The 26,135-nt window shown below is 42.9% G+C and overlaps 1 protein-coding gene across 15 annotated transcripts in view; it reads right to left on the reverse strand.

The window, feature by feature from the left end:
• Positions 1-25,369, reverse strand: part of DOCK3 (dedicator of cytokinesis 3) — a 219,538-nt gene extending 194,169 nt beyond the window's left edge. For 14 of the 15 annotated variants that reach the window (XM_048069122.2, XM_048069202.2, XM_048069081.2 and 11 more), the window contains exons 1-2: positions 24,363-24,570; positions 5,802-5,885 (exon numbers count right to left, since the gene is read on the reverse strand). In XM_048069122.2, the coding sequence (XP_047925079.2) occupies positions 5,802-5,885; positions 24,363-24,555 (277 nt within the window). In that variant the 5' untranslated portion in view covers positions 24,556-24,570. Of the gene's footprint in view, positions 1-5,801; positions 5,886-24,362; positions 24,571-24,913 lie in introns of those variants that run through there. The other variant, XM_048069154.2, reaches the window with a different exon arrangement.
• Positions 25,370-26,135: the final 766 nt, after the last annotated feature.

Here is a 26,135-nt window from a genome sequence, read left to right on the forward strand (position 1 = left end):
CATTATTAAGCTCCTCTCTTAAAGCTTTGTATTTTTTGGCCAAAATTTAAATTTCATGACTCCAGATCTTATGCATACAATGAAAACAAACCTAAATTTAAATTGTAGGGCTGACCGGTTGTGGGGATTTATTAAGTCAGGAAGCAGACCTTTATTCCACTAATTATACAGCTTCAAAAAGACTGATAAATACTGGACACTACCTTTTATCTATCATATAGATAACATATACATATGTGGTTGGTGATCACCAACCACATGAAGTTTAACAAAAGCAAGTGCCAGGTCCTGCACCTGGGACGGGGCAACCCTGGCTATACGTACAGACTGGGCAACGAGATGCTGGAGAGCAGCCCCGCAGAGAGGGATCTGGGGGCTGTGGTTGACAGCAAGCTGAATGTGAGCCAGCAGTGTGCCCTGGCAGCCAGGAGGGCCAACCGTACCCTGGGGTGCACCAAGCACGGCATCGCCAGTCGGGCGAGGGAAGTGATTGTCCCGCTCTGCGCGGCCTCACCTCGAGTACTGTGTGCAGTTCTGGGCACCACAGTACAAAAAGGACATTAAACTGTTGGAGAGTGTCCAGAGGAGGGCGACAAAGATGGTGAAGGGCCTAGAGGGGAAGATATATGAGGAGCGGCTGAGGGCACTGGGCCTGTTCAGCCTGGAGAAGAGGAGGCTGAGGGGAGACCTCACTGAGGCCTACAGCTTCCTCGCGAGGGGGAGTGGAGGGGCAGGGGACCTATTCTCTGTTATCACCAGTGATAGGACTCACGGGAACAGTGTTAAGCTGAGGCAGGGGAAGTTTAGGCTGGACATCAGGAAGAGGTTCTTCACTGAGAGGGTGGTTGCACACTGGAACAGGCTCTCCAGTGAAGTAGTCACTGCACCAAGCCTGTCTGAATTTAAGAAGAGATTGGACTGTGCACTTAGTCACACGGTCTAAACTTCTGGGTAGACCTGTGCGGTGCCAGGAGTTGGACTTGATGATCCTTATGGGTCCCCTCTAACTCAGCACATTCTATGATTCTATATTTGTCTCTGTTGAGGTGCCATGTCAAGGAAAAAAAATGCTTTCTGAAACTCTTCAAAACACCAATTTTAGGATAAAAAACTAGAAGCTTTAATTAAAGTCTTCCAAAGCAGAGATGTCGTGACGCCAAGCAGAATTCACCCTCAAGCTTAAACAAGGCAAAACGAGGGTCTCACGTTGCAATTGCTACAATATAAAGGTACGAAAGAGTAACCAGGATAGAGCACCCAGCCCAGCTGTTAACCAGAGGGTGCCAAGGGACACAACAAAGTAAAGTCAGACCCAATAACAGCCTTCTACTCCCTTACCTCTACTTAAAGCTCCATCAGAAGGGTGCCCTGCTCATCAGTGGTTCTGAGCATTCTTCAAAGGGAGACTGGATTTTTAAATATGAGGAAATCAGATGTAAAAGGCAGCAGCAATCACGTTATAAACAACTTGGTCTCCAAACAGAGCTTGGGCCAAGAAGCAGTTTCTCTGAGGCACTACATTTGCCTAGGCCAAGTTTCCTTCACTACCTTAATTTTGTCAAGAAAAGCAAACTTTCACAACAACTGTTCTGAGAAACTACTAAAAACCATAGAAGGCAAGAAGCGATTCTCAGGACAAAAATCTGCAAAAACGAAGTGTGCTGCACACCAGTAGTTAGTTATACCTGTCTCCCTTAGGAACAGCTTTATTTACCATCCTAGTGACCAGGTCAAAATTAAGAGTGAAACCAAAATTTCAAATTCTGAAAAATATTTTAAAATTAAAATAGAACTCCAGGGGTTTCTGTAACTAAAACGTGCAGCTCTGCCACTCTGACAATCTTCAGTGTTTTACAACTTTTTTCAAATACTTCAATCCCAACATGTCTGTTATTTAAGTGGCAGAATAATTTATTTAGTCACTAGGCTTCTGTGTTTAAGAAAATAATGTTTCATTAAGTACAACTTTCAGCTACGAGGCCACTATCACAGACAACATTATGACTTTCTGCAGCTAACTATAAACCAAACAAAAATTTCAAGCATGATCTTGCACCCTGCATCTTTAACCCCAAATTAGGAATTTATTGAAAAAAGACCTGAATTCTTTTATGAAAATTGTACCAAAGTATTTTATTATGAGCAACTATCTTATAGAATACTATTTACTTTTATTTAATTATTACATTTCACAATCATTTTTTTCAAACTGCTCAATAGCTAATGCCAAAGCCAAGTAGGGAATTTCAACCTTTGAACTGTATTTAGTTTTTATTCCAATACGCATACCTAATTAAATTAGGTATAATTATATATATAATCTTATACATCTATTAGGTTATATATTTTATAGATATGTATACACACACAGACACCTTAGCTATTCATTCTGAATTTTACACTGATAAGACTTTGCAGTGCTGTGTGTAACCCTCACATCTGAAGGAAAGCTATCTTTTGCACATGTTGGTCAACGAATAATTGTTTTTACCATGTAATCTGCACATAAGCTGCTTGCAGGGTATCTTTGTGTGCAGCTAACAGTATTCAAAGTGACCCAGAAGAGGGATGGCAACAATGCTTAGCAAAAGCTGTCTGACACTGCAACCACCACTCAATGCCAAGACCACTCTGTTCTGAGCCTGGTGCTCCCAGCAGCGCCAGGACAGGATGAGCAGCAGATGAATGCCAGCCCAGGCTGCCAACACCACGTCAGGGAGCAGCCTGATGCCAGCAGAACCACAGGAAGATGCTAATAATGCAGTCAGAGATGCCACCACAAAAGCAGAAGATGTAGAACGGTACCTTAGCATTTTATCTTGGCCTTAGTCAAATAGAGAGCCACTCAGAAGCCACCCCTGCTCTCCAAAAGGCTAGTTCGAATAGCCAGGCAAAATTTTCCACAGCAGCTGCAGGGGTCCAAGCTACTTCAGTTCCCCAGGCACACTCCACAAAATGCAAACAGCAAAAAGGGGTATCTCACTGGAGACATGATGGCACACCAGTAGCACCACTTCTCAAGCAGAGTTCTTCAAAATTAAGAAAAGCTAATTACAAGCTATCTCTGCTCTTAATTGTCCCAGGTACTGGAAAGCCTTCATTTGACCATGCTGTCCAAGGAAACTATGTGTATTACGCTTATTAAGAACACAACTGCTAATGTACACAAAAATTAAACCATGCAACTAAATATTTGTGTGGATACCAGAATTCACATGGGTAAGATAACATTCCCTTAATTGGTACATCAGGCATCACCTTCCATTTCTTTTTTTCAGTGAATATATAGGAAACTCAAAGTAATAATTAAAGCCACTTAAGTTCAAGCGTTTATAATCTAAAGAAAACTGCTTCCTACCAACAAAAATAAACGGACAAAACTGTCTTTGTAAGTTTACTTAGAATGCCACTCACAGCTACTGTCAGTGGCAGGGCAATAGCCACTGTGACACAAAGAGAGGGCGTTCTTAATTGTGCGGTCCTCATGCACCTCAAACAATGAACGTACTCATGCCTTGTCACTTGAGACTAGAAAGCTCTGCCTTTCAGCGTCTGTAGGTGGCACACTGTTGCCATACCCTTTCACCTTCCCAGTGCATGGCAAGTACAGCACAGAACACCACTGTTTCAGTTCTCTCTCAGTGGCACGATCATAAATGGAATGACTCAAAGAGGATCAGAGAGAGGAAAGTTGTGGAGACATGCCTATAGCATTGCATAGGGTTGTTGTGGCTGAAGTGCAGGACCCGGCACTTGGCCTTGTTGAACCTCATCCCATTGCCCTCTGCCCATCGACCCATCCTGTCCAGGTCCCTCTGCAGGGCCTTCCTACCCTCTGGCAGATCGACACTTCCACCAGCTTGGTGTCGTCTGCAAACTTACTGAGAGTACGCTCGATTCCCTCATCCAAATCATTAATAAAGATATTAAAGAGGATGAGCCCCAGCACCGACCCCTGAAGAACACCACTGGTGTCCGGTCACCAGCTGGATTTCACTCCATTCACCACTAGATATCTAGAGGAGTTTAGTTTTTATAATAACATCTGGAACTGCATAAAATCAATCTTTTTTTTTTTTTTCTAAATATGTGAAGTCCACGCTAAAGGCATCTCAAACAAAATGACAGGATAGGGGGCTTAAAAAAAACACAGGCAAGCAAAAAAAAAAATCACTGGCACAAGTGTCTTCCACCCAGGACTCTGTCCAAGGGCCTCCTTTTTCAACAACTTGAAGATTGACACAAACTTCCTTTGAGGAATTGCCCTCAAAACTACTAGCAAAGGGAATACACAGAAACCAGTTATTGTAACATTGTAAAGAGACAGACTGGATTAACCTTTTGCTTTCTTGTGAACAAGCTGCTCCTTTGTTATTGTGCCTTTATTTCCTAGAGTTCTGAAAGTTTCCCAGATTACTGGAAATGGTTTGAAAAATATTATGACAACTTTCAACAATATATACTGTTTTCCCTTAGAGTTGCATTATCCTCATCAAGTAATTTTTCCTCAGCTTGCACCATGTACTAATTCACAATACCTTGTAAAAAATGACAATCAACATAATCAATATCCAGCGTTTGAATAAATCCTAGCCCATTACACCACACTTAAAAAAACCAAACCAACAAGCACGTTATCAATTCCTGTGTATAACAACACATCAATTGTTTATAGCATGCTTCTCCATGGATTAAACATCACCACTGAGCCGCAAGACTCTAATTCAAATTTTTATGTGTGCAAGTGAGGAAGCCATTACTATTCTGGAAAATTGCATACATTAGGTTACTTTTTCATTAAAGAGTTAAGTCAGCAGGTAAACAAACAAAACGCCTGAATATAAGACGAGCAAAAGACAGTTCCAGACATGACAGAAGAAAAGCAGTCTTCTGACATGCATGCAAAAGGTTTATGTAGCAACTTTAACGCTGGAGATGAAAAAGGAAAGTAAACTGAACAAACACAAAAACAAACCTACAACACTGTGGAATGTAAACTTGGAATTCAAATTTGTGGATCTGTGTTTTGAGTTTGTTTTTTAACACTTCAGGATTAAGGTTACATTATTCAAACTCAGAATTTAGTGAAACATTCTGATACTGTATCTCGTCAACCTATTTCTCAATAAATGTTTTACACCATTTGCTTACTCTGAACGTTGAGATAAAAATTCTCCTTTTAAATGCAACAACTTCAATCAAACTAGTCACATGAATAAAAGAGGATTGCGCAATTTATTCAGACATCTCCAGCCATGTAAGAAGGAACTGTATTTATAACATTTACAATAGCATTTTCCTTTAGATATAAAAGAACATAGGAAGGTAACTGCAAAGCAATTCTCCCTAAACATTTTTTTCCTCCAGCATTGTTCGCAAATTCTTTGTCACTCTGCTTCATAACTAGTATTTTTCATGTGTTCAGATATTTCTAAGTAATAAACACAGATATAGTCAATTGAAATATATAACACTGAGAAAATACAGTTAAAGAAACAAGGATTCTACACTTAACATGCTGAAAATTTATTACAAGACCCAATTACAATAAAACAATCATGTCAGGGTTCAAGATTTTCTGGACAGATGGTTAACTTAAAACACACTGACCCCCTATCAGACTGGATTAGTGCCAAAAGCACTCAGCCTTTCCTACAGAAAGTGGGTCAGATTAGATTTTTTTTTTATCCAAGTGCTTTGATGCATCATGATTTCCAAGCAATTTATTAAAATCTGCCGTACTAAAATATTTTTGTATTCTTATATAGAAAATAGGATTCCCACTTGAACATCACACTTACCTTCACATTTCTCTAGGATCTGGACAGTTTCACCTAGTTCCAGGACTAAGCCTTGCGGTACAACTCCACGGAAGCTGCATATCACTAGAGGGTGGGGAAAAAAGAAAGAGAGACATGTGAGGGATGAACCTGTGTGTGAATTTTTCTTCTAAGCATAGCACTTTAGCTCATTCCCTACACAAAAATAGCTATTACACAGCTGCCCAGAAAACCTGTCAGCCAACTCTCCTCATCAGATATCTTTATTTTGGCCTTTATCACAAGTTAAGCTCAGCAGTAGCATAAAAGCTGTGCTTTTTAAAAGACTTTTGAATTAAGCAAGGCTCATAATGACTTTAATCACCAACCCCAGATTCATACTGGATACAAAGATTTCCTTGTGTCAGAATTCCTTCTCTACTACATCAATAGAACAGGCAGTCCTGACTACTGGCATTGACTTCCTTTTGTTTTCTTTGAAATCACTTTCCTTCAAGTTGATGCCATCTCAGGTACCATCTGTGCAGCTAATACACTACAAAAATCCTATATTAACGTACATTACGTTTAACTAGATACATGTGGGACTACATAGGAATCTGTAGTTTTCAGAAGCACTGAACAACTATCGTATTATACATCTGAAATATTTTTCAAGGTATCAGTAGTTTTCATTAACTGGGGAGAATATGAACCTAATATTTCAGAAAATACAAAAATCAACTAAGAATTACTAAACAAACTATGCAAAACAAATATGGTATTGTATAAAGATACATTCTTTGACCACAATTATCAAAATGCAATAAGGTCATGGGCATTACCAGAACAATGACATACCAAAAGAAAGGATGAATTGCAAATAAGGTTTCTTCCCCAGACTCCCCAAGCCCCATATGCCTGTTCAGCAGCATTTAAAATCTCACACAGGCACAGATTTAATTCAATCATCTGAGCACCTTGTTCTGAGTAAACGCATGCTCAGACACATGGCACTCACTGCGTGTCACGCAAAGGCACAACAGAGTACCACAAGTGGAATTCCAAGAGCTGGAATAGTGACCTCCAGTGGGCAATGTCCCTTTCCCAATTTAAGAGAACACTCCCCTTAAAATAGCTCAAAATATGGTTGAGATGTTTCGATGGGATGGAGCTACGTTTCATCTCCTCCCTGAATGCCTTTTTGTGTCAAAGCCACTGATCTCTTACGACTGAAGTTGCTTTGTGCAGAACTTACAAGGGAAGTTTTGCACAAAGAAGTTCAAGCTCGAGGAAGAAGAACACCAGGAAAAGAACTAAGACCAACTTCTGCACCATTTACCACAAGGTATGTTTCTTGACCCTTCGATTGCAAAAAAAAAAAAAGTATAAAAAAACATCTCTACCAAAGATCAAATGCATACAAGATGTCATAAAGGGAAAGATCAAGAAAAAAAAAATCAAACTACATGAAGCAGGCATCAGCCACACAAATGAAAGTAATGAGAAAAAAATTTGAATCAAAATCTGAAAACATCCAATGTTTGCTCTGAGAGTCAGTGCATTGTTTAATTAAAAAGGAAAAAAGTAGGGATTCCATCAAACCTCTCAGCTCATACAGCCCAACAGAAGACAGCACTGGTTAAACGAGGTTTGAAATTCTTGTTTACTTAAGAGACAGGAGAAACACAGCAACTGGCTCCAGACTGGAGTAAGACAGACAGCATAATCCAAGGAAAACACTGAGCTTGTCAGCATACTGGATTCATTCTTCACCCATGAAGAATTCATAAATATGATTTTCAATCAAAGAAAAACCACTTAACATTTCTCCCAAAGTGCAGAAACATTGGCAGTTGCCAAATGTTTTACTGGCAGGCCATAATCAAACCTCCAGTGCTGCTCCTCACCCCTCCAGTGATTTAGGTAACAGTGTCCTTTAAATCCAGATTTCTTTTTCCCCCTAATAAGGCATTTACCCAAACAGGAAGGTACAAACTTCTTTTGAACTGTTGTCCAAAATACAGTCCTATATTCAAACAACATTACTCTTTCATTCAGACTACCCAAAATAATAAAAAATTCTAGCATATGTAGAGAATGCTGTAAAATCCTGGGTGAAAAGCTACTATTGAAAATACCCCCAAAATGGAGAAATATTAATACAGTAACAACATGTATTCATGTAAGAGTAATTCTAGACACAGGAGGATTACGAATTTATTATGTATGTAAAAATATTAAATGCCATGTCCCAGCCACTTTCAACTTCTCTGCACATGCCAAGATCATCAAGACACAGGGACACACAGGCTGTGGGACACATCACAATTAGTGCCTGAAGACAAAGAGCCATCTAAGCTGCAGGCAGGTTAATGACTGACTGGTCTCACTCAGGTGAGTTCAACAAATACCTGAAGCTGGAAAGTGTTGCTGCAGGTTAACACCACACTAGAAGTTCCGAACTGGGGAACAACTGCTGGCTTCCTATAATGATTATTTCCTATACAAAAACCATGGAATTAAGGATGTAGCCAGGGAAGAATTGGATGTGATGCAAAGCCTAGTTCCTTGGTCATCACATACCTGCCTATTTCGTAGCAATAAAGAGCAAGCTTGCAAGGACCACTAACAGAACAGTACTAGGAAAATAGAGTACTGAGTCTTTCAACTGCTCATATAGTCAATTTCAAAAACAAGGACAGGAATAATGACTTAAATATATTTAAGCCTATAAGAAATAATTCTAATAGATCTGTTAGTTTATAGAAGCAAACTGTCCATTTATAAAAGGCTTTTGCTGATCACACAAGGAAAATCTCAGAAGGGCTCTGTTGCATCAGTATGTCACCAGCTCTTTATAATTCACAGTACTCAGTCATGAGATGGTCAAAGATCTTTTCTTAGGTCTACCTGAGTAAAAAAAAAAAAATAAAAAAGTCACAGAACAGAAAAGAATTGACTCCATCAGCTGTAGATACAATCTAGATGACCATCTCAATTAGAAAGTTCTCAAACAAAAACAACATCTACCTCCTGTTCCTCATTCTTAATAGAGCAGTATGAAATTAACTGCTTCACCAATAGATTTGTGCATTATGCAAGTTTGCTGTGTTTGATGATTTTAATAATCATTAATTTTAAAAAGGACATGTGAATAGCAAAACATTTTCAGAATAACAGAAGCCAAATCTCAAGGGTAGGAGACTTTTCAGCCACGCTAAACTATACAAAAGTCAGGAAAAGCCGAAGAATTCAAATAAACTGACCGAGTCCACCATAGTACATCAAGCCATATCTTGTTAAAACTATTTCACATATCCCAAAATCTTACAGTTTTTTGACTTCAGACATGTTAAGACACCTACTGATTGTGACAGAATCCCAGAGCTCTGCAGCTGTTTTATAGCCTGATGTATGACTCCAAAGGTTACTGCCAAAGTTATGGATGGTGCTCCTTTATTAAGCTAAAAATGCAGTATGAAATCTTATTTACGAAGTCACTTCTAAGTACAGTTCTTCTCTGCAGAATTACTTCAGAAGTACGAACACAAATGTGTATGGGAAATACAGAATAATTTAACCATTCTAGAGAAAATCATTTACAGACAGGACTCCAGTATCTGACTTCTGCCGTTCCCACAAAGACATTCTTTGTAGTACCACAAACATCTATCTACACAGCCCATCCCTCAGTAAGTCTCCATCTTTTCTTTCAAGAGTGGTCTCCTCAGTCCCCAGAATAGAGTAGTGCATCATCACATCAGCCACACAGCAAAGGTTCTGCCCACCAGTTAACAGATCTGAACAATCCCTCTCAGATTCCAAGACAGACATGCAGATTTTCAGAGACTAAACCCCCTCGCCAGCCAGCCTTATAAAGGATGTAAGAATGTCATCCCTCCCCAAGCTTAATGTCAGCCAGCAGTTAAATCCAACATCCTGCCAAAGAGGACAGCTTTGAAGAATCACCATGCACAGGAACTATCTACAGGGCAGAGGTTCTTCAGCTGTACTACTTGAACCGTATTGAAGCGGGCCATGGCAAAAGAAACGCCTTCCTCTGCAATTTTTCAGTAAGGAAGGCACAAACTCATTCACACAGGCACTCACTCTCCAGCTGTGAGAGACAGCATGAAGGGACTGGGGATATAACAGATGGGACTGGAGTAATAGTTCGGAAATCCAAAGATCAAGCAGGAGAGGACAGCCTCAGAAGCGCTTCCCTTGCCTAAGGACATGCCCTGCCACGGTGTAAGCAACTGCATTACAACTCTCCAGCAATAAGAGAAACTGTCTTGAAAGGACAGAATTGAAGGGCGTGCAGCTACACACAGCATTTTAAGAAAGAGCCACTGGTTTTGCATGGCTTGCTGATTCCTCATATATTAGATAAGTAAAGGAGCTGCTTGCCATATGGACAAAGACCCAATCAATACAAGCTACTGGGATTTTTCTAAAGAAAAGCTAAAGAACAGCCCCTGTCAAGAGCTCTTGCAGAAGCTGAGCTTGGCTGTGATAAAGGGGGAAGACATTTGCACAGATCAATAACTAGCACAGAGGTAGGAAACGGAAGAAAAGTCAGTTCTCTTCATGAAGACAGACTGGCCAGCAAGCTCTAAAGGGATCCACGTTGGAGCCTATTCTTTATAAGGTATTTCTAAGGGATCCAGGAAAGCCAGCATATAGCCAAGTGAGAAAGTCTGTGATGCTACTAAGGGCACCGATGAGCTTCAGAAGGACCTGACAGCCACATGCAGAACTGGCAGATGTACGCCACTCAGTTTGCCTACAGGGCGGTGATTTCACAAAGGCCAACAGCCCTAACAACCTCACATGCACACCGACGTCCTCTCACCTTGCTACGACAGGAAAGACATGAGAGAAGATGCACCAAACACTGCACAGGGACCTTTGTATGATGAATTATTAGCCAGGATAGGATGCTTCCACCAGTAAGACTGAGAGCTGAAAGGCATGCAGGAAGTGTAACTGGTAGGCTGCATGGAGAAGGTGAACAGGGAGCGACTGCCACTCACTCCTGCCAGGACCAAAAGCACACTCAGACTGCAGAGCTGCATTCATTTTGCTGTGCCACAGTTTGAAATAGGTCTTTCACTTTGTAATTGCTTCTAATCCAATTTCTGTGTCCCAGCTTCCCCACCCAGTCTCACCTGAATCTCAGTGCTTCCAGAGATGTGTTTTTTCTCAATGGATTATGTCAGTTACACCGTAACAGTAGTAAGAGAAATGCTCTACGTTTTCACATGAATAGTGGGAAAAGCTAAAAGGAAAACAGGTAAGTGCCAGAGAACCATACAGCACGATACCTCCACATGAAACGTCAGGCAGAAGCTAGTCTACTTGCCCCCCACACCACTTTCCTTAGTATATAAATCAACCTACTTTGCAGCACTACGAACTTGGCACATGTATGCACCTTCTGCATATATTATTCTCCAACCTATTTCCACACATTTCAGTAAAGCCTACAGAAATATTTTGATGTTGCATAATAAACTATTTACAATAAAAAATATCAGTTCAGCCCACAATAAGTCATTTGTTTTACTTCATAAGGGAACATAGCCCTTTCCCTCTCCAAATTCCCTGATACACCAGTGAAAATTAGAAGTCCTTATATAAATAAGGGCTGAGAAACAAAATTGGTTCAAGAGTTTTCCATGTTTTCATTCCTTCTCCAAGTCTAAATTACGACTTTCTGACCATAAAGTTGGGATTTTAATTATTTTTTTTGGCTTTGCTTTATTTCTCATGTTTTCTCTTCCACAACAGAAACCATATATGCTAGAGCATATCCAATATACTAAAACATTTTTGCTTCTCTTCAAAGCTTGGCCTCACCAACATCTTAGGGTAATGAACTCTATGGGTTAACTTTGGGGAAAAAAATAACATCACAGTATCAGTTGTGACCATGCTTTTTGTTTGTTTCATTGGGTCATTTTTATTTGCGTAACCTGACAAAAAAGAAACAGAAGGTTCCTGCACTCCTTCCATTGTAACAATCGCCATTTTGCAAACTTCCAACATATCTGTGTTTATTCATTGCTCCAAAAGACAAGTCTTCCTGGGCTGTGCGATGGTTCATCCCAGTTCTCTATTCATTATTATCAGTCTGACCAAAGTTCTGGTGACTTCTAATACTTTTAGAAGACACCAACAGAATGTAGAGGTGTTTGAGGTTGAAGCATGCCTTTAATTGTTGTATCTGGTTTGTACTACAGTCAATGTGCAGTTATTCAGGCTACGCATGAATTATGCCCCCAAGCATATCTTCAGTCAAATAATTTCAAAAGCAATGAGGAAGATAATGCATAGGAGAAGCACAGCTGTAGTTGTGCAGCTCTACACCCAAATCAATTATCTCCATACCCTACCAATTTATAATCAAACCATGCAGATACTGTATTGGATTCTATGCTACAAATGCCAAAGTTATGATTTTTTTCTGATGGTGTAATTTATGTTTTATAATACATAACCATATTTAAATTCACATCTCTGTCACACCAGCTAAGAATTTGGCATTTATACTTACTTTGAGTAAATGCATATCATAAACACGAATTTCACAGCCCCTGTAAAGGAGTATAAAGCATTTAATTCTACAACAAATTTGCCATGGTCCATAAAGGGTTTTTATTTGCTTGCTTATTTTGCCGATGTCATAGTAAACTTTGTTTGCCTGAAGCATTTTTCACTTTTTTAATTTAAAGCTGTTAAGAGTGGGTCACTCTGAAAACTACTAATTACATGAGCAGAAGTATACTGGTAAAAACTGCTATCTGAACTCCGCACTCATCTTTCTAACTTTACAGTGTATTTCCAAATCTGGGAAAGATTGCTAAACAAAGTGATACTCTAAGTGATATTTACCCACCAGTGAAGATCTCTTCCTATCCCAGTTCTAACACAGTGAATTCCAACCATTTCTTAAGTAGTTTTATATGCAAGACTGTAGTTTAAATTTTAACTTCCCATTTGACCACTGCCAGTTATCACTATTACTGGGTAACATGGAGTACAAGTCAATCTCTGAGACTGCCCGTAAGATTGATTGGCCTTGAAGAAAATGATATAATTACTCCAGACTGGTAACTTAAAGTTTACAGAGAGGATATATCTTTCCCTAAAGAGCTTTTCCATATTAGATGTTTTTAATAGATGGATTCATATCAAACAGTTATAAGCTAGTTTTAACAGCTGAATAAGATGAACTCGATTTTGCTCCCTGTAGTACCTAGACAATGATAATGACCCCATGTAACTTAAGAGTTGCTGTATTAGGCAAGAGCAAAGATGGCTCTAAATACAATCCCTTTTCCTTAGTAGAGGCTAAAATAAGTAGGTGAAGGAAAGGTATTAGAATAGGGCAGGGATGTAGCTTTCCATAACTTGAGCCATCTCTGCATTGGGACTTCCTGAACCAGAGGCTACCAGCATTAATTTTTATGTATGTATTAAATAAAACGCTCCATACTTTTTCCTCTACAGCCCCACTCAATGTTTTTACACCCCACCAACCCGAAACAGCTGTATTCTCCCAGAACTTTTACTTCACTTAGGCATCATACAGAAAGCACTGTTATTTGTTCAGCTCCTGCATCACCAATGCCCTCTGGCTTGTATTAAAATAGAGTGAACTATCAATTTCTGTTCTTCCTCTCCATACCATTTATGGTTTTAGGATCCTCGAGGCTACCTTTCCTTAGTAATTCATTTTCCAAGAAGGGTGACAGATTCTTTGCACTTGCACATGGCAAACAGGGAAAAATCCCTATAAACCACAGCAACATGACTGCACAAGAAAATTAACCTAAGAGTCAAGATGTAGCTTTACCTGGTTGTGAGGCAATTGCATTAAACAACCACCCCTACAGGCAGAAAGAATTAATACTTCCCAAACCACCTTCCAGTCTGAGTCTCAGAACCCACAACCCTTTTTGCTGCAAGAAGCAGTACTTCTCGCAAACAGATAATCACAGGCCTGGTCATTTAAAAGAATAAAAAACAGTTTACAAAGAAAAAAAGGCCTTCACATTTTTATCACAAAATTAAATGCCGATATGATTCTTTTGTGTGTGGAACCACCTGATTAAGCCTGGCAGCTTCAGAGACTGCACCATCAGACCCTGATGATATTTGACAAGGGAACAGAAGCACAAGGAAATTAAAATTAAAACATTTTCATTTTGTTCTACAAATACCTAGAAGAGTATTTTCACCTTCACTCTATACCCTCCTAGTACTTACATGATTAATTGTCAGTGAAGGTTTCAATTATTTGATAGGAATGAATTTGAGACAGGCAAATTTATTTGCAAGTTCAGGCCCCAGCCAGCATGCATGCTTACAAAGAAAACAGGAAACAAAATACTTCCAAACCACTGTGTTTAAGCAAACAGGTAATATAAAGAATTCGGGTACAAAGGAAAGGACCCATCCAGTTACAACCTAAAGAACACCTACCCAAGTAAAACACCACAATGTTTTTGCAGGAAGGGGTATACTCATCAAAAATCCCCATACACACAGTGCAGAACAGGGCTCTAATCCGATTGGAATTGCCAGGCACTAATGTAATACGCAAAAAAGATTATCAAAAGCTGATTAAAAGCCATCCAAACATTACAACCGAAGAGGAGGGATTAAACAAAAGACATGAAGACATGAAGAAGAGGGCTAAAGAATTTTTTGACCTTATTAATGGTCTACACAAACTTTTAGGGAAAACCTCGAGGAAGAAAAATATGCTGCAGAGTTGAAAGCAATCTGTTCCACGTAAGGCTTTGAGTATTTCCAAAATTACACTACAATTAAGTGCCGGTATTCCAGGCAGGCCGGGGAGCACTGGCAGTTGCTAGGCAGCATCTGCTCCTGTCAGAGCTGCCGCCTGCTCTGGGCTGCGCAGAACCTGGGCCAGGGACACCGCCACCAACCATCGGGCTGCTGCAAGGCAGCTCGCTGCCATCGCACGGCATCTGCACGGCGCTCAGAGTGCTGCCTAGCAACACCGCCTCTTCCTACTGACTCATACCAGCACTATGAAAATATTCGTGTAAAAAAGGAAACAGATGCCTGAGAAGAAAGGTGATCATTCACTAGCAAAGTGAATTATTGCTAGCATCTTTCCCCCGCCCTTCAGGATAAAAATAGAGGTTAGGCTCGAAAATCATGAGCTGTTTAAAATAGTTTTGCACATCCTGGTGACAAGAGGTAGGATGGGCAAAAAAAAAAATATAGACCAGAAGCCCACAGCACTGTCCGCTTTCTTACCTATATTAAGGAACTGACTTTGAGCTTCTAACTTGGCAGGCACCAACACCGGTCGCCCATTCCCTTCCTGTACTTCTATTCCCAATGCTCTGGGGGCACTGAAGTCCCTCATCCCTGCATCATTCCCTCTGCAGGGGAAGAAAATGCAGCAGCTTCTTTTTCTGCCCTTTAATTAGGGACAAAGGCTGCTTCACACCTCACCTGCACAGAGGAGAAACACCCCACCTGCAGCACGCCGCTCGTCATGTTCCTCACAGCAAGCATGGGCCACCCAAGGCCGCACCGCAATGGTGAACGCCAGGAAGCAAAGTAAGGCACCAGTCGGGTTCTGACCATCCTGGAGGATGGAGATTGCACCACCTCCCCAGGCAGCCTGCCCCAGTGCTTCAGCACACTGGCTGTGAAAATTAGCATCCTGTACAGTAACTGACGACCAGGCTCCTTCTGCCTCCACTGGTCAACTCTGAGGAGCGTCGGGCTCTGCCCTGCCGGTGGCTTCCTACGAAGCAGCTGCCCACGAACCAGCCCCTGCTGGCCCCCGCTTCCACACGCCGCAGCACCGCAGACCTTGCTGCAGCTCATCAGCCTGCCTGCTCCGAGGGGGGAGCCTCACCACCTCGGCTGCCCAAGGACACAGTCAGCTGCGCAGCGAGCTACGAGAGCACCGCCAAGTTACCTGCACCAAAGCCGCAGGTGTGCTGCTATGCTTTATATCCTACTCCATTTTACATTGACCACAACTTCTGGTCCTGATGTCTAACTGCTAAGTTCGTAAGGCGAATATACCTTGGCATTTAAGATTGATTTGCACATTTCCCATCTGGAGGAGGATGGGAAGAAGATAGCAGACTTATAAAAGCATATTTAGCTCCTGCATCCTAGCTGAAAACTATTGTATCCTATACTGTCTGCCACATAAGAACTTTTTGTGGAGATCTGAAGACAGCTTTTGCAAGACTGCCAAGAAACCTTTCAAACCCCACACGAGAACTTTGACCTTTTTGGTCAACCATTTGCTACTAACCTTCTAGGAAATGAAGTATTTACCTGACATAAGTGGAGACGCTGTTCTTACGAGATCTACAGAATTGTTCCCTCTTCTAATCTTGACTTAAGCAAACACATTAATTAATGTTATAAACATCATTTGACACATTATCAAAATCCTCTTTTTCTCTTACTGCATCCTTCACACAGGCTGAAATAATTTGCATTTTTAACAACAACAAGAAAGAGAATATTGTCTTGGGCAAGCAACCTGGAGCACAGTCACTCCAGCACCAAAAAACACAAGAATCCAAGACCAGAAGTCACAGTTTCAGGCATTGCTATGACGAAGAAAGTTAGAGAAAGAGCCCTATTCTCTACTTCCACATCCCCAGAGATAAAAGAAAAAAAAAGCCATTTCTGCAAGACCCTTTGCTTCAAAAGCAATCTTCCTTGGGGGAAAACCCTTGGACCACAAAGAACCAAATACACTGCAGAAGGGAGGGAAAAAACAAACAAAAACACAGCATAGCAGTTTTTTTTGTTTTCTTTTGTTTTTAAATAGTTCTGATTAGATCAGCGTATTCAGAAAGGCTGAAAGGGAACATCAGACAGGCCAAGCAGCGAGCTGCAAATGCCAGGGGCGTGCCGGGGCAGTGAGGAGCTACTGACAGCAGGAGCACAAGTGTGGTCAGCGAGCAGCAGAGCCAGGCCTTCCTGCAGCCCGCACCCAGGAGCCCTCGCAGCAGCATGGCCGATCAGTGCAACCTCTCCTCCACGGGAAAGGGGCATGCAAGGAACTCACTTAGGCACGGGGGGCAGGTAACTGGGAGCATGCAGCTCCATTTTATGCAGCACGTAACAGCAGACGTCAGGGGAAAGTTATCACTTTCAAGAAGGTTGATCCTGCATTCAGTGAAGCTACATTGCTGCCTCTTTGGTTTGCCAAAAATTGAGTTGCCAGTCACTCAGCTCAAGACCATTTACAGACCATGAAAAACCACCACATCTAAGTTCAAACCGCAAACTATTTTTAGCATAATCCACATATTTTTGGCTTATTAATCCCACACTGGCTGACACTTTCTTACTTGTACCTACACTCTCTCCATGCACATAATGTAGTCATACACACAAAAACGAGAAAACATGCGCTTTGGTGAAGTGGGCAACTTTACGCAGACGTTTCACAGGCATCATCCTCTGCAAAGGCAGAGCACAGGTGAAGCAAACATCTCGTCCTGCCCTTCTGGGCTCACACCCAGCTACTGGAATCACCCATATCCATTCCCCACAGGAACTATCCAGTGCTGCCTAAGATACTCCACTGGGAAAGATTTCCTGCTGCCTTTCTGACTTGATAGGGTGGACCACAGACCCCAGCAAGACGAAGGACTGCGTGCAACCCAATACCCAAACAGGCCCATAAGATGATGTATATTGCTCTCAGCCAGCTTCGGGTCAATCAACAGTTCCGCTGGGTCTCCCTGACATGTATGCAAGGCTTCATTTTTTGGGGCAAGAAGACAGAAAGGGTAGGTGCACTAGATCTACAGCTGGCACAAAGATCTCATTCTTAAGCATATTTAGAGGGAAGAGAGAGTCCCCTGCTGCTCAAACGCTCAGAAACAAGAGATTTCTATAAGAGGGAGCCATCTGCCAAAGCACACTGCACTACACTCTAGCATGCTGGGTAACTCACAGACTTGTATTAAAAATTAAGAAAATTAAAATCATTCACCACTCCCTAGTGCCACACTGTTTGCACGGAAGCTTCCTTACATTGTAACACCTAGACAAACCCTTAGTTACGTTTCAGAGAGCAACTGGTACCAGCTTACCACTGAAAGCAGAATGACCTGCTCCCAATCACCAGCAGTTAGCCAGCACCACCTGCCATACACCTTTCTTAAGGCTTAATACCCAGAAAGAGTCAAGAGAAGAAAATGAAGGGAGGTGCTGAAGCAGAGGCCCATCCCCAGCAGTGAGTACCCACCTCACAACTCCGCTGCAAAGCACTTGGCCTGCTCAGGCCCACCGTTACCCTCAGTCCTCACTGGAGACTCTTTGTTCAAAAAGAACACTACAATACGTCTGACAGGAAGGAACCAGCTACAAAAAGCTTAAGGGAGGCTTCCAGGATCTCAGAAGAGATCAGCAAGTTGATTTTGACTCCCGAACACCTGAACGGAGGTTTGATTTTTAACATCAGTCACTTGAATGAAATATTTCATCTCTCTGCCTTGAGGTTCAGTGAGCTTACATTTTGAAACAGAACAAGGAGTAATATGTAGTGATATTAAGGCTGATTCATAACAAAACCAATCAGTGGAAAGACTGTTGTCAGTTACAACCGGCTTTCAACCAAGATCCTACTGTATGCTTCCTTTAGCCTCTTCCACAGTGAGTACCACAGCTGAGGAAGGAACACAGACTTCACCAACTCCAAAAATTATCTAGGATTTCTACCTGAAGCACGAGAAGAAGCTGCACCAGAATCTGTAACTGCTGAATAATCTTTCAGACTTTCAATTCTTTGGTTAGTGTTTTCACATCCACATCTGAAAAGATCTCCCATTTGATCCATGACACGCATATGACTACTGATTACATTAATTGTTGGAGATCATCAGGCATTTACAGCTCTTTCACACAAGAACTGTGTTCCAAATCACTGCTTAACACATTAATCAGACAAGCTGCTGTACGTACATCTCACTGTGCTCATGATGACAAGGAAAGGAAATCTACCCCATGCTCAATGATCCCCTTTCTGCGGGCTTTTAAATGGCACCCAATATGTAGTACAGTCTTTTCTAGATCATGAGTTCCGGTAATAGTTCTCACATGTTTCCCTGATGCTTGTCCTGGACTCTGGGTTTTTACAGAAGTACGGAATTACTCTAAAGCAAGGCTCTGCAAGAAAGCGAGACTCAAGTTCAGCTGAGCTATGCCACTAGCTACAAAAAGGAAAGAAGGAAAGAACTATCAAACCATACCACTGCAAGCCATGACCTGCACCAGCACCCAAGTCCCTCACTAACTTCCAATGCTGCCTTCTCTTTTTGAAGAACTGAAACTACCTTCTACTCTTCCCCGCTAACTTCACTCTGAAGAATCTCCCCTCCTGTCCTACAGGCTTGACAGTGAATTTAAACCCAAAGCATACAAATAAGAAACATCAAGCATGCACCTAAATTTTCTAAGAAGTAGGAGCATTCAAGGCACACTAGCATATACTTTTCTTTTTAACCTCAACTGGTACCTGCCGCAGCAAAAGCACACAGAAGACCTTGTTCCTTGAATAAGGACGAAAAGCCCAGTTTTCTACAAACGGGTACTTATGTTCCCATCCCCTCCTTTTCACAAATAATCCCATGACAAACCCAGAGCAGTGCCACCAGACCTTCAGTCTCTCCGCCCCCAGTCCTGCTCCAAGCACTCCTGCCCACGCAGCACCCTCCCGGGTCCCTGCTGTGCTCACACCAACAGCTCTCCCTCCACCTTCTCCAGCAAGTGAACAACAAAGTTGGATCGGGAAGAGTCCTCACAGAACTCGGATATCCATTCTTTTCAGCAAGTCAGCAGCTGTTTATCTGCAGGTCTATCCACACAACACCAACTAACTCCTTCTTCCCCAGCCAGACAGCAATTTTCATAACATTTGTAGGAAATGTATGCCTCAAGCTGCCAATTCTCATCATAAGATGGTGCACATCACTGGTGAAGAGGTGTTGTTACGTGAGGACAGAAAGCCTGTACACAAAGATTTTCACCCTCAGGAAGTCAGCCTAAATACAAAACCCATTTCGTGTTGTGGTTGGAACCGGAGAGGAAACACTGCCATCCCCATCCCATTGGCAACCAGGAGAAGTCCTAAAGTCCTAGCTGAATACATCACACGGCTTAACAGGGACTAAGCGGAGAAGCACTCTCAAAACCACCAAACACCCCAAGTTAAAACCCACACTGCAATACTACCACTTCTGACTCTAAGATCACACCTACATCCATACAAACCACACCGTAAAAGGCCAACATAAACAGCTGATTCCTTGCCTTTGCATGTCATTTGAGAACTGTTTTTCAATTTCATTCCTCCTGTATTTAGAAGTTTTTGGCCAATTTCTACTGTAATTGTGGACAACTAATACTTAGATCTCAAACTAGCAATAGATTAATTCTTATCTAGACCCACAGGCCAGCTTTTCATGAGAGTAATCACGTTGTCATTATCATTTGGTCACTCTTCTCTAGAATAAAGGAGTCAAGACACATCAGCCTCCTCGCAGAGAAGTATATTCAATCCCCAGGTCACCTCAGTAACAGGAACGCAGCCGTACACTAGACTGCAGCTGAATCATTCGCTGCTGTGCTAAACTCTGCCTGAAAGTCTCTACTGCATGTAGAGACCATACTGGAAGTCTCTACTCTGATGCACCTTCGGAGTTGCGCTTTTCCACAGGCATTTCAAGGTGTGATTCATTCCTCATTCAGCCAAATAACACCTATATATTTCCTTCATGACCCCTGGCTAATGAATTCTTTTGTTCATTCTCAAGAGTAAAAACATGTTCTTCTGGGCAAAATATTTAATGGAACTAAAAATTACTCTCATCCACTGATCACCTCATTTTCCTGACAAATCAGGAAGTCCCCAGGTATTAGTAGCATCCCCCCCAAACCCTCTTACACAGAAGGTTTGAGTACATCCCTCTGTACAGCTTCGGTCCCAAGACAGATCACTGAAGCACATCCTTAGTCACCTCCCACCTGCTGCCAAGCTATTACAGTTTCTGGCAATAAGGTAAGAGAGACGAAGTGTAATATACATCCCGCAACACAGAACCCAGTTGCAATGGCTGACGTGGCTTCCCAGGTTATCGAAGATGGAGTTTTTCCTACTTTGGTGGAGGTTTATTCTTTTCTCCATCTCTCTGAAACTTTTCATTTTAAACTTGTAATAAACTGCTCCAGTGATGCAGAGAAGCTGCAGTGTTCATCAGCTCAAAGCACTCCTTCATTTAGTAACTGCCTTCTACGTGATGAGGTGAAAGCCAGCAGTATGTTATGAGCTGTGCTCAGGGAAGACAGACCTTTTCTAAGTCTTGCAGTCCTGCTTTCCCATACATCACTGTGAAGCGCAGAGCGTGCAAACCAACGTTCAGCAGCAGGAAACAGAAAGGAAGATAGTGATCGAAAAGCAGAAGCTGCAGTACAGAACTGTAACTAGGACATTGAGACGCTCCATCCTTTTGTGGAAGCAGCAAGGGAAGCATTAGTTTTGTGCATGTGTGCTTACAGATTTACTTTTCATTCTTATCAATTAAGTGGTGAAAATAAACATACAAAATTTGTTTTAAATGAACAATGAACAGCTTCTAACCCACTAACTCTGAATAGAGTAACAGGTGCTGTTTATGAAGGCAGGTTTTCCTCCACCCTTGTGATTTAACACATACATACATAATGTAGTCAGCCATATAAAGTAGAGGATTAACTACATACATTTATTTTTTTCTTGAGAATCACCTAAACATGCTCCCTGCACTAAAATAAATCAGCAGAAATTGACAGCCTAATTAATTACATAATCAGCTCATAAGCATTTGACAAATTTTAATTAGCAGTTATTTACTAAAAAGATCTTTCACCTTCTCAGCTTTTTCTTTTAATTCATTCTCGTTATTTAATGCTTGCTTTAGAAGCCTAATGTAACTAATCACATCACTTCAATAAATATTTTCATTCAGACAGAGACTGCTTTAAAAGTATTAAAACACTAGAGGGCTAGAGTTCGTTATCTTCAATAATCCATTTGGAAGTCTCACTGGCAGCTTTTGCAGCAGGCCATCCTCAGCAATGCCCATGAAAGAACTGCCTGCCTTCCAACAGCAAGTCCAGAGTTTTGAAAGCACAGTTAGGAGAAGAGGCACTGAATATAAGTACTTGCAAATGGAACTGAAGGGAATTATTCACAGCCAATTGCACATCGTAGCTGAGAAGGACAAGCAAGGAAGAACTTCAGTGCTGTTAGAGTTTTTCATATATTTATTTTAAACATCCCAAACAACCTTTCAATATCTTTCTTGCAAAAGTATACAGGGGCCTGCAGTAGAGTTGGACAATACTGTACCAGAACTTTAAGCACCAAAAACTTCTTTTACTTGCAGCTGGACAGGCAAGGAGAACTTCAAACCTGTGAAAAAGCCACCGATGTTCACATCAGTAAATTTAACATGTTCTCATGCAGCCCAGGTAGCTGTAAAGGGCGCATGTACAAGGGTGCCAGCAAGCATGTGAGAAATGTCTTTTTACAGTCTTTGAAAGCAGAGTACAAAACCCTTCCACAGCAACTTGTTGTGAGGGGAAATGTGGAATCTTTCGGGGGGGGGGGGGGGGGGGGGGGGAGTATATAAAGGCTCATCTCTGACCCAGGCTATGTGATCTGTGTCCTAACCTCCAATTTGCCTTCAACAAAGCCAACTGCATCTGAATTAACTCCTTTGTATCACCACTTTGCTCTGACAAATAGAGGTGAGCAGGCAGCAGGGCCTGGCTCTCCAGAGATACCTGAGTATCCCACCAGTAATCTGTTCATGGTATTGTGATGCTTGCAGAAATCTGATTTTTTTCCCACCCAATTTCTGTCAATAGAGAAATAACATCCATTGTCCTAATCCAAAGGCAACGCAAAAACTTCTCATAGTTTAAGGAGCATGCAGAAAATACACAGGGTTTCTTTGGATAGACAGCAATAAAAACAAAAACAATTCATAAAACCCAAACATAAACTCCTAGCAGCAACTCATACCAAGAAATTTCTTTTTGCATGCATTATTTTGCTTGTGAAACCAGGGTAACTTGCATCAGAAAAAAAATCTATATATATAGATTTTTTTTTGGTAGTGCATCTCCTAACAATAAAACTTTATCAATACCATTATACCTTCCATAGCCTAGTTTCTCCAAAATGCACGAAAACAACCAGTCTCAAGTTCTGGTGCTTCTCTCACCACCTGTAGTAACTAAGCTCTAGACACAAGCAGCATTTTTTGCTTACTCTCCCTCTCTGGAGGACTAACCACCAATTTCAATTATAGGAAGAGTAATTAACACAACCCAACAATAAAAACAGTAACAACAACAAACACGCACCCTTGTCTAGACAGCACCAAAGTTCACAAAGAGTCACCTAGCATGTCAGACCTACCTATACATGTGTTGCCTGAAACAACAACAAAGAAATCTCAGCAATATTCCTAGAACTACAGAATGAACAAAAACAAATGCTTACTTCAGGGAACATTCTATTCTAGATGCCTCTTCGAGGCTGGTTTACAACCTTAATTGAGATTTCCTCTTTATCCCCTCATGCATCTCCCTTAACAAAATTAGTCCACCTGCTTTTCAGTTAAGGCAGCATACGTATTTTCTTATTTGAGAACAGCGGTCAAGCAGCACACAAAACTCTGAATATCAAACCCTGTGGCACTGGTATTTCACAGCAAAGAAAAGTGACCACATCAATAGAACACAGGAAAACCAACAGGACTTGAAAAAACAATTATTTTCTGCAGCATATGTTACAATAACACCAGCAAGTTTAGTACTGGGACAACAGAGGTGGTTTTGTTTTTTGTTTTGTTAGTTTTTTTTTAAACCAAGAGTAAAGGTATGAACAAGGCTGGGATACTTTGTATTCTCTAAACATCCACACAACATGTAACCGAACTTGTTACTTTTACATATTCTCAGTGTTTGTCCCATACCTATGGTTTCACATCTAAAACACTAAACTTGATTGCATTTTTTTTATTTAAACAGAAGTTCATTCCTTAATTCTATTATTTATTATGAAGATGTATGGGACGTATTTAGCAAAGCATTTGTTGCACGAGGTGAAAAACTAGCAAAAAGCATTCTGATACATTTTGTTGCTCACTGACACATTCAGAATTTGTTATAAGCATTGTTGCGCTCCAGCTCTTAATTGCATACAAGTCAACCTGCAAAATCCCACTTTACCATACAAGTTAACAGATCTTTGTAACAAGTCGGATTATATATTTTAAAAATATTCGCAGAAAGGGATTATCACCGCCCACTATGGAACTTATGTAACTATACGTACACCTGATAACTGTAACTTTAACGAAGCATTTAGCTAAGTAGCCAGGGCAGGCAATACCTACTTTTATTATTATACCGTGAACATCACATCAACGGTTTATTTGAAACATTCAACCAAAATAAAAAGGAAGCTAAGGAAAGACCGTGCCTTCCTTCGATGATGCACAACATTCCTGCACTTACCAAAAATTGCTCGGTACGCTCTGTAGCCCTGACGTTTACCAAACAAAAAAGGGAGAAGCCATCGGGGGCGAGCTCTGGAAGCAGGGCACGCGCTCGGGGGCGGCGAGGCGCGGCTCCCACCCACGGCCGGCAGCGGCCCCGCGCTGCGCCGCAGGACCCCGCCGGCCGCTCCCGCCCCCCGCAGCAGGTGCATCGCCGACGCCCCCTAATGACACCGCGCCGGAGCCGTTCCCGTGCTCCAAACTCCACATAAACAAGCTCGCCACAAAGCGCGGATTAAGACGGAGGGGGGAGGTAGGGGGGGGGGGGGGAAAAAAAAAAAAAAAGGCAAAAAAAAAAAAGCATCGCGCGCTTAAGTCGATGAGGGGCTGAGCGCCGCGGGCGCGGCCGGGCCGCGCAGCCCGCTCCTGTCAGCCGCCGCCGGGGAGAGCCCCGAGGCCGAGCGCCAGGGCGAGCCGAGCACGGCCGGGGGCGACCCCCGCGGGGCGGCGGCGGAGGCCGGGGCCCGGCGGCGGGGGCGAGTGGCCGGGCCGAGGGGCGGCAGCACCTACCCACGCCGTATTTCTCCTCCTCGGTCGGGCTCCACATGCTGCTGCTGCTGCTGTTGCGGCGGCGGCCGGCCGCGGATCCCCTGGGCAGAGCGAAGCGGACGAGCGCCGCTCATGGAGCGGGGGCGGCTTCGGCTTCTCCTCCTCCCCCCTCAGCGGGGGCGCTGCTCCGCGGCCGCCGCACCGGCAGCCCCCGCCTGGGCTCCCCGCACCCTTGAGGGTCCCGGCAGGGCGAGAGCCGAGGGGATGGGGGGAAGGAGGGGGAACGAGAGGAGGTCGCCCCCTCCCACTGCCCGTCCGTCCCGCCCGCAGGGGCGACGGCCGCGGCTCTCCTCAGCGCCCAGGCTGTGGCGGGACGCCCGGTGGCCCTCCCGGCGCGGCCCTGCCGACGCGGCGGCCCCGCGGAGCCCCCAGCCCCGGCCGCCCCCAGCCGCCGCCGCTCCCGTCACGGCCGCCGAAGGACTCGCGCTGCCGCGCCCCCCCCCACCGCCTCAGCGGAGCCCGGCGCGCATGCGCGGCTCGCACCGCCTCCTCCCCCCCGCCCCCCTCCCCTCCCCCTACCCGCGCGGCCGCACGAGGAGCGCGCGGGCGCGAGGCGCGGGGGCGGCAGCCCATGGCCCGGCTCCCCCCCCCCCCGCCCCGCAGCACAGGGCGGGAAACGGCTGCTGGGGAGCGGCCGAGGTCCTGTCAGCGCTCGGGGGCTGCGGCACCGGAGGGGGCACCGGGCTAAAAAGGGAATGGGCTCTCTGGGAGGCGAAAATTCACGCGCCCCTCGGGAGACCAGCGTGTGTACGACACCGACTTATTTTACATTACGCGTTATTAATTTCCAAAGCTTCTAAGCACCTGGCAAAATGCGGACAGGTGGCGCAACAATCGGTTATCTTTCCACTGAACCCGAATTTGAATTCCTCACGACACAGTGAAAGCCGAGGTGCGTAATCCCAAACTTTAACTGGAATTGTGGTCTCTGCAAATCCCCCAGCATGTTAGCAATTTTTCTCCAGTCAGAGCCTTCCCAAAGCTACAGGAAGAAACAACGCTCTCTCTACAGCATTTTCAGAAACCTTTGTAAATTGCTTGATGTAAAGTTTTAGGATTACATCAAACTTTTTAATAATATAACTTCAGATGTACCCAACACTTTTTATAGAATATCTGTTCTATCATTATGTAATAAAACAGAATGAAAGTCATCTATTTGCACTACAGAACTTAGGTTGCT

This window comes from Anser cygnoides, chromosome 10 (assembly GCF_040182565.1).
Source record: "Anser cygnoides isolate HZ-2024a breed goose chromosome 10, Taihu_goose_T2T_genome, whole genome shotgun sequence".
Taxonomy (NCBI): Eukaryota; Metazoa; Chordata; class Aves; order Anseriformes; family Anatidae; genus Anser; species Anser cygnoides.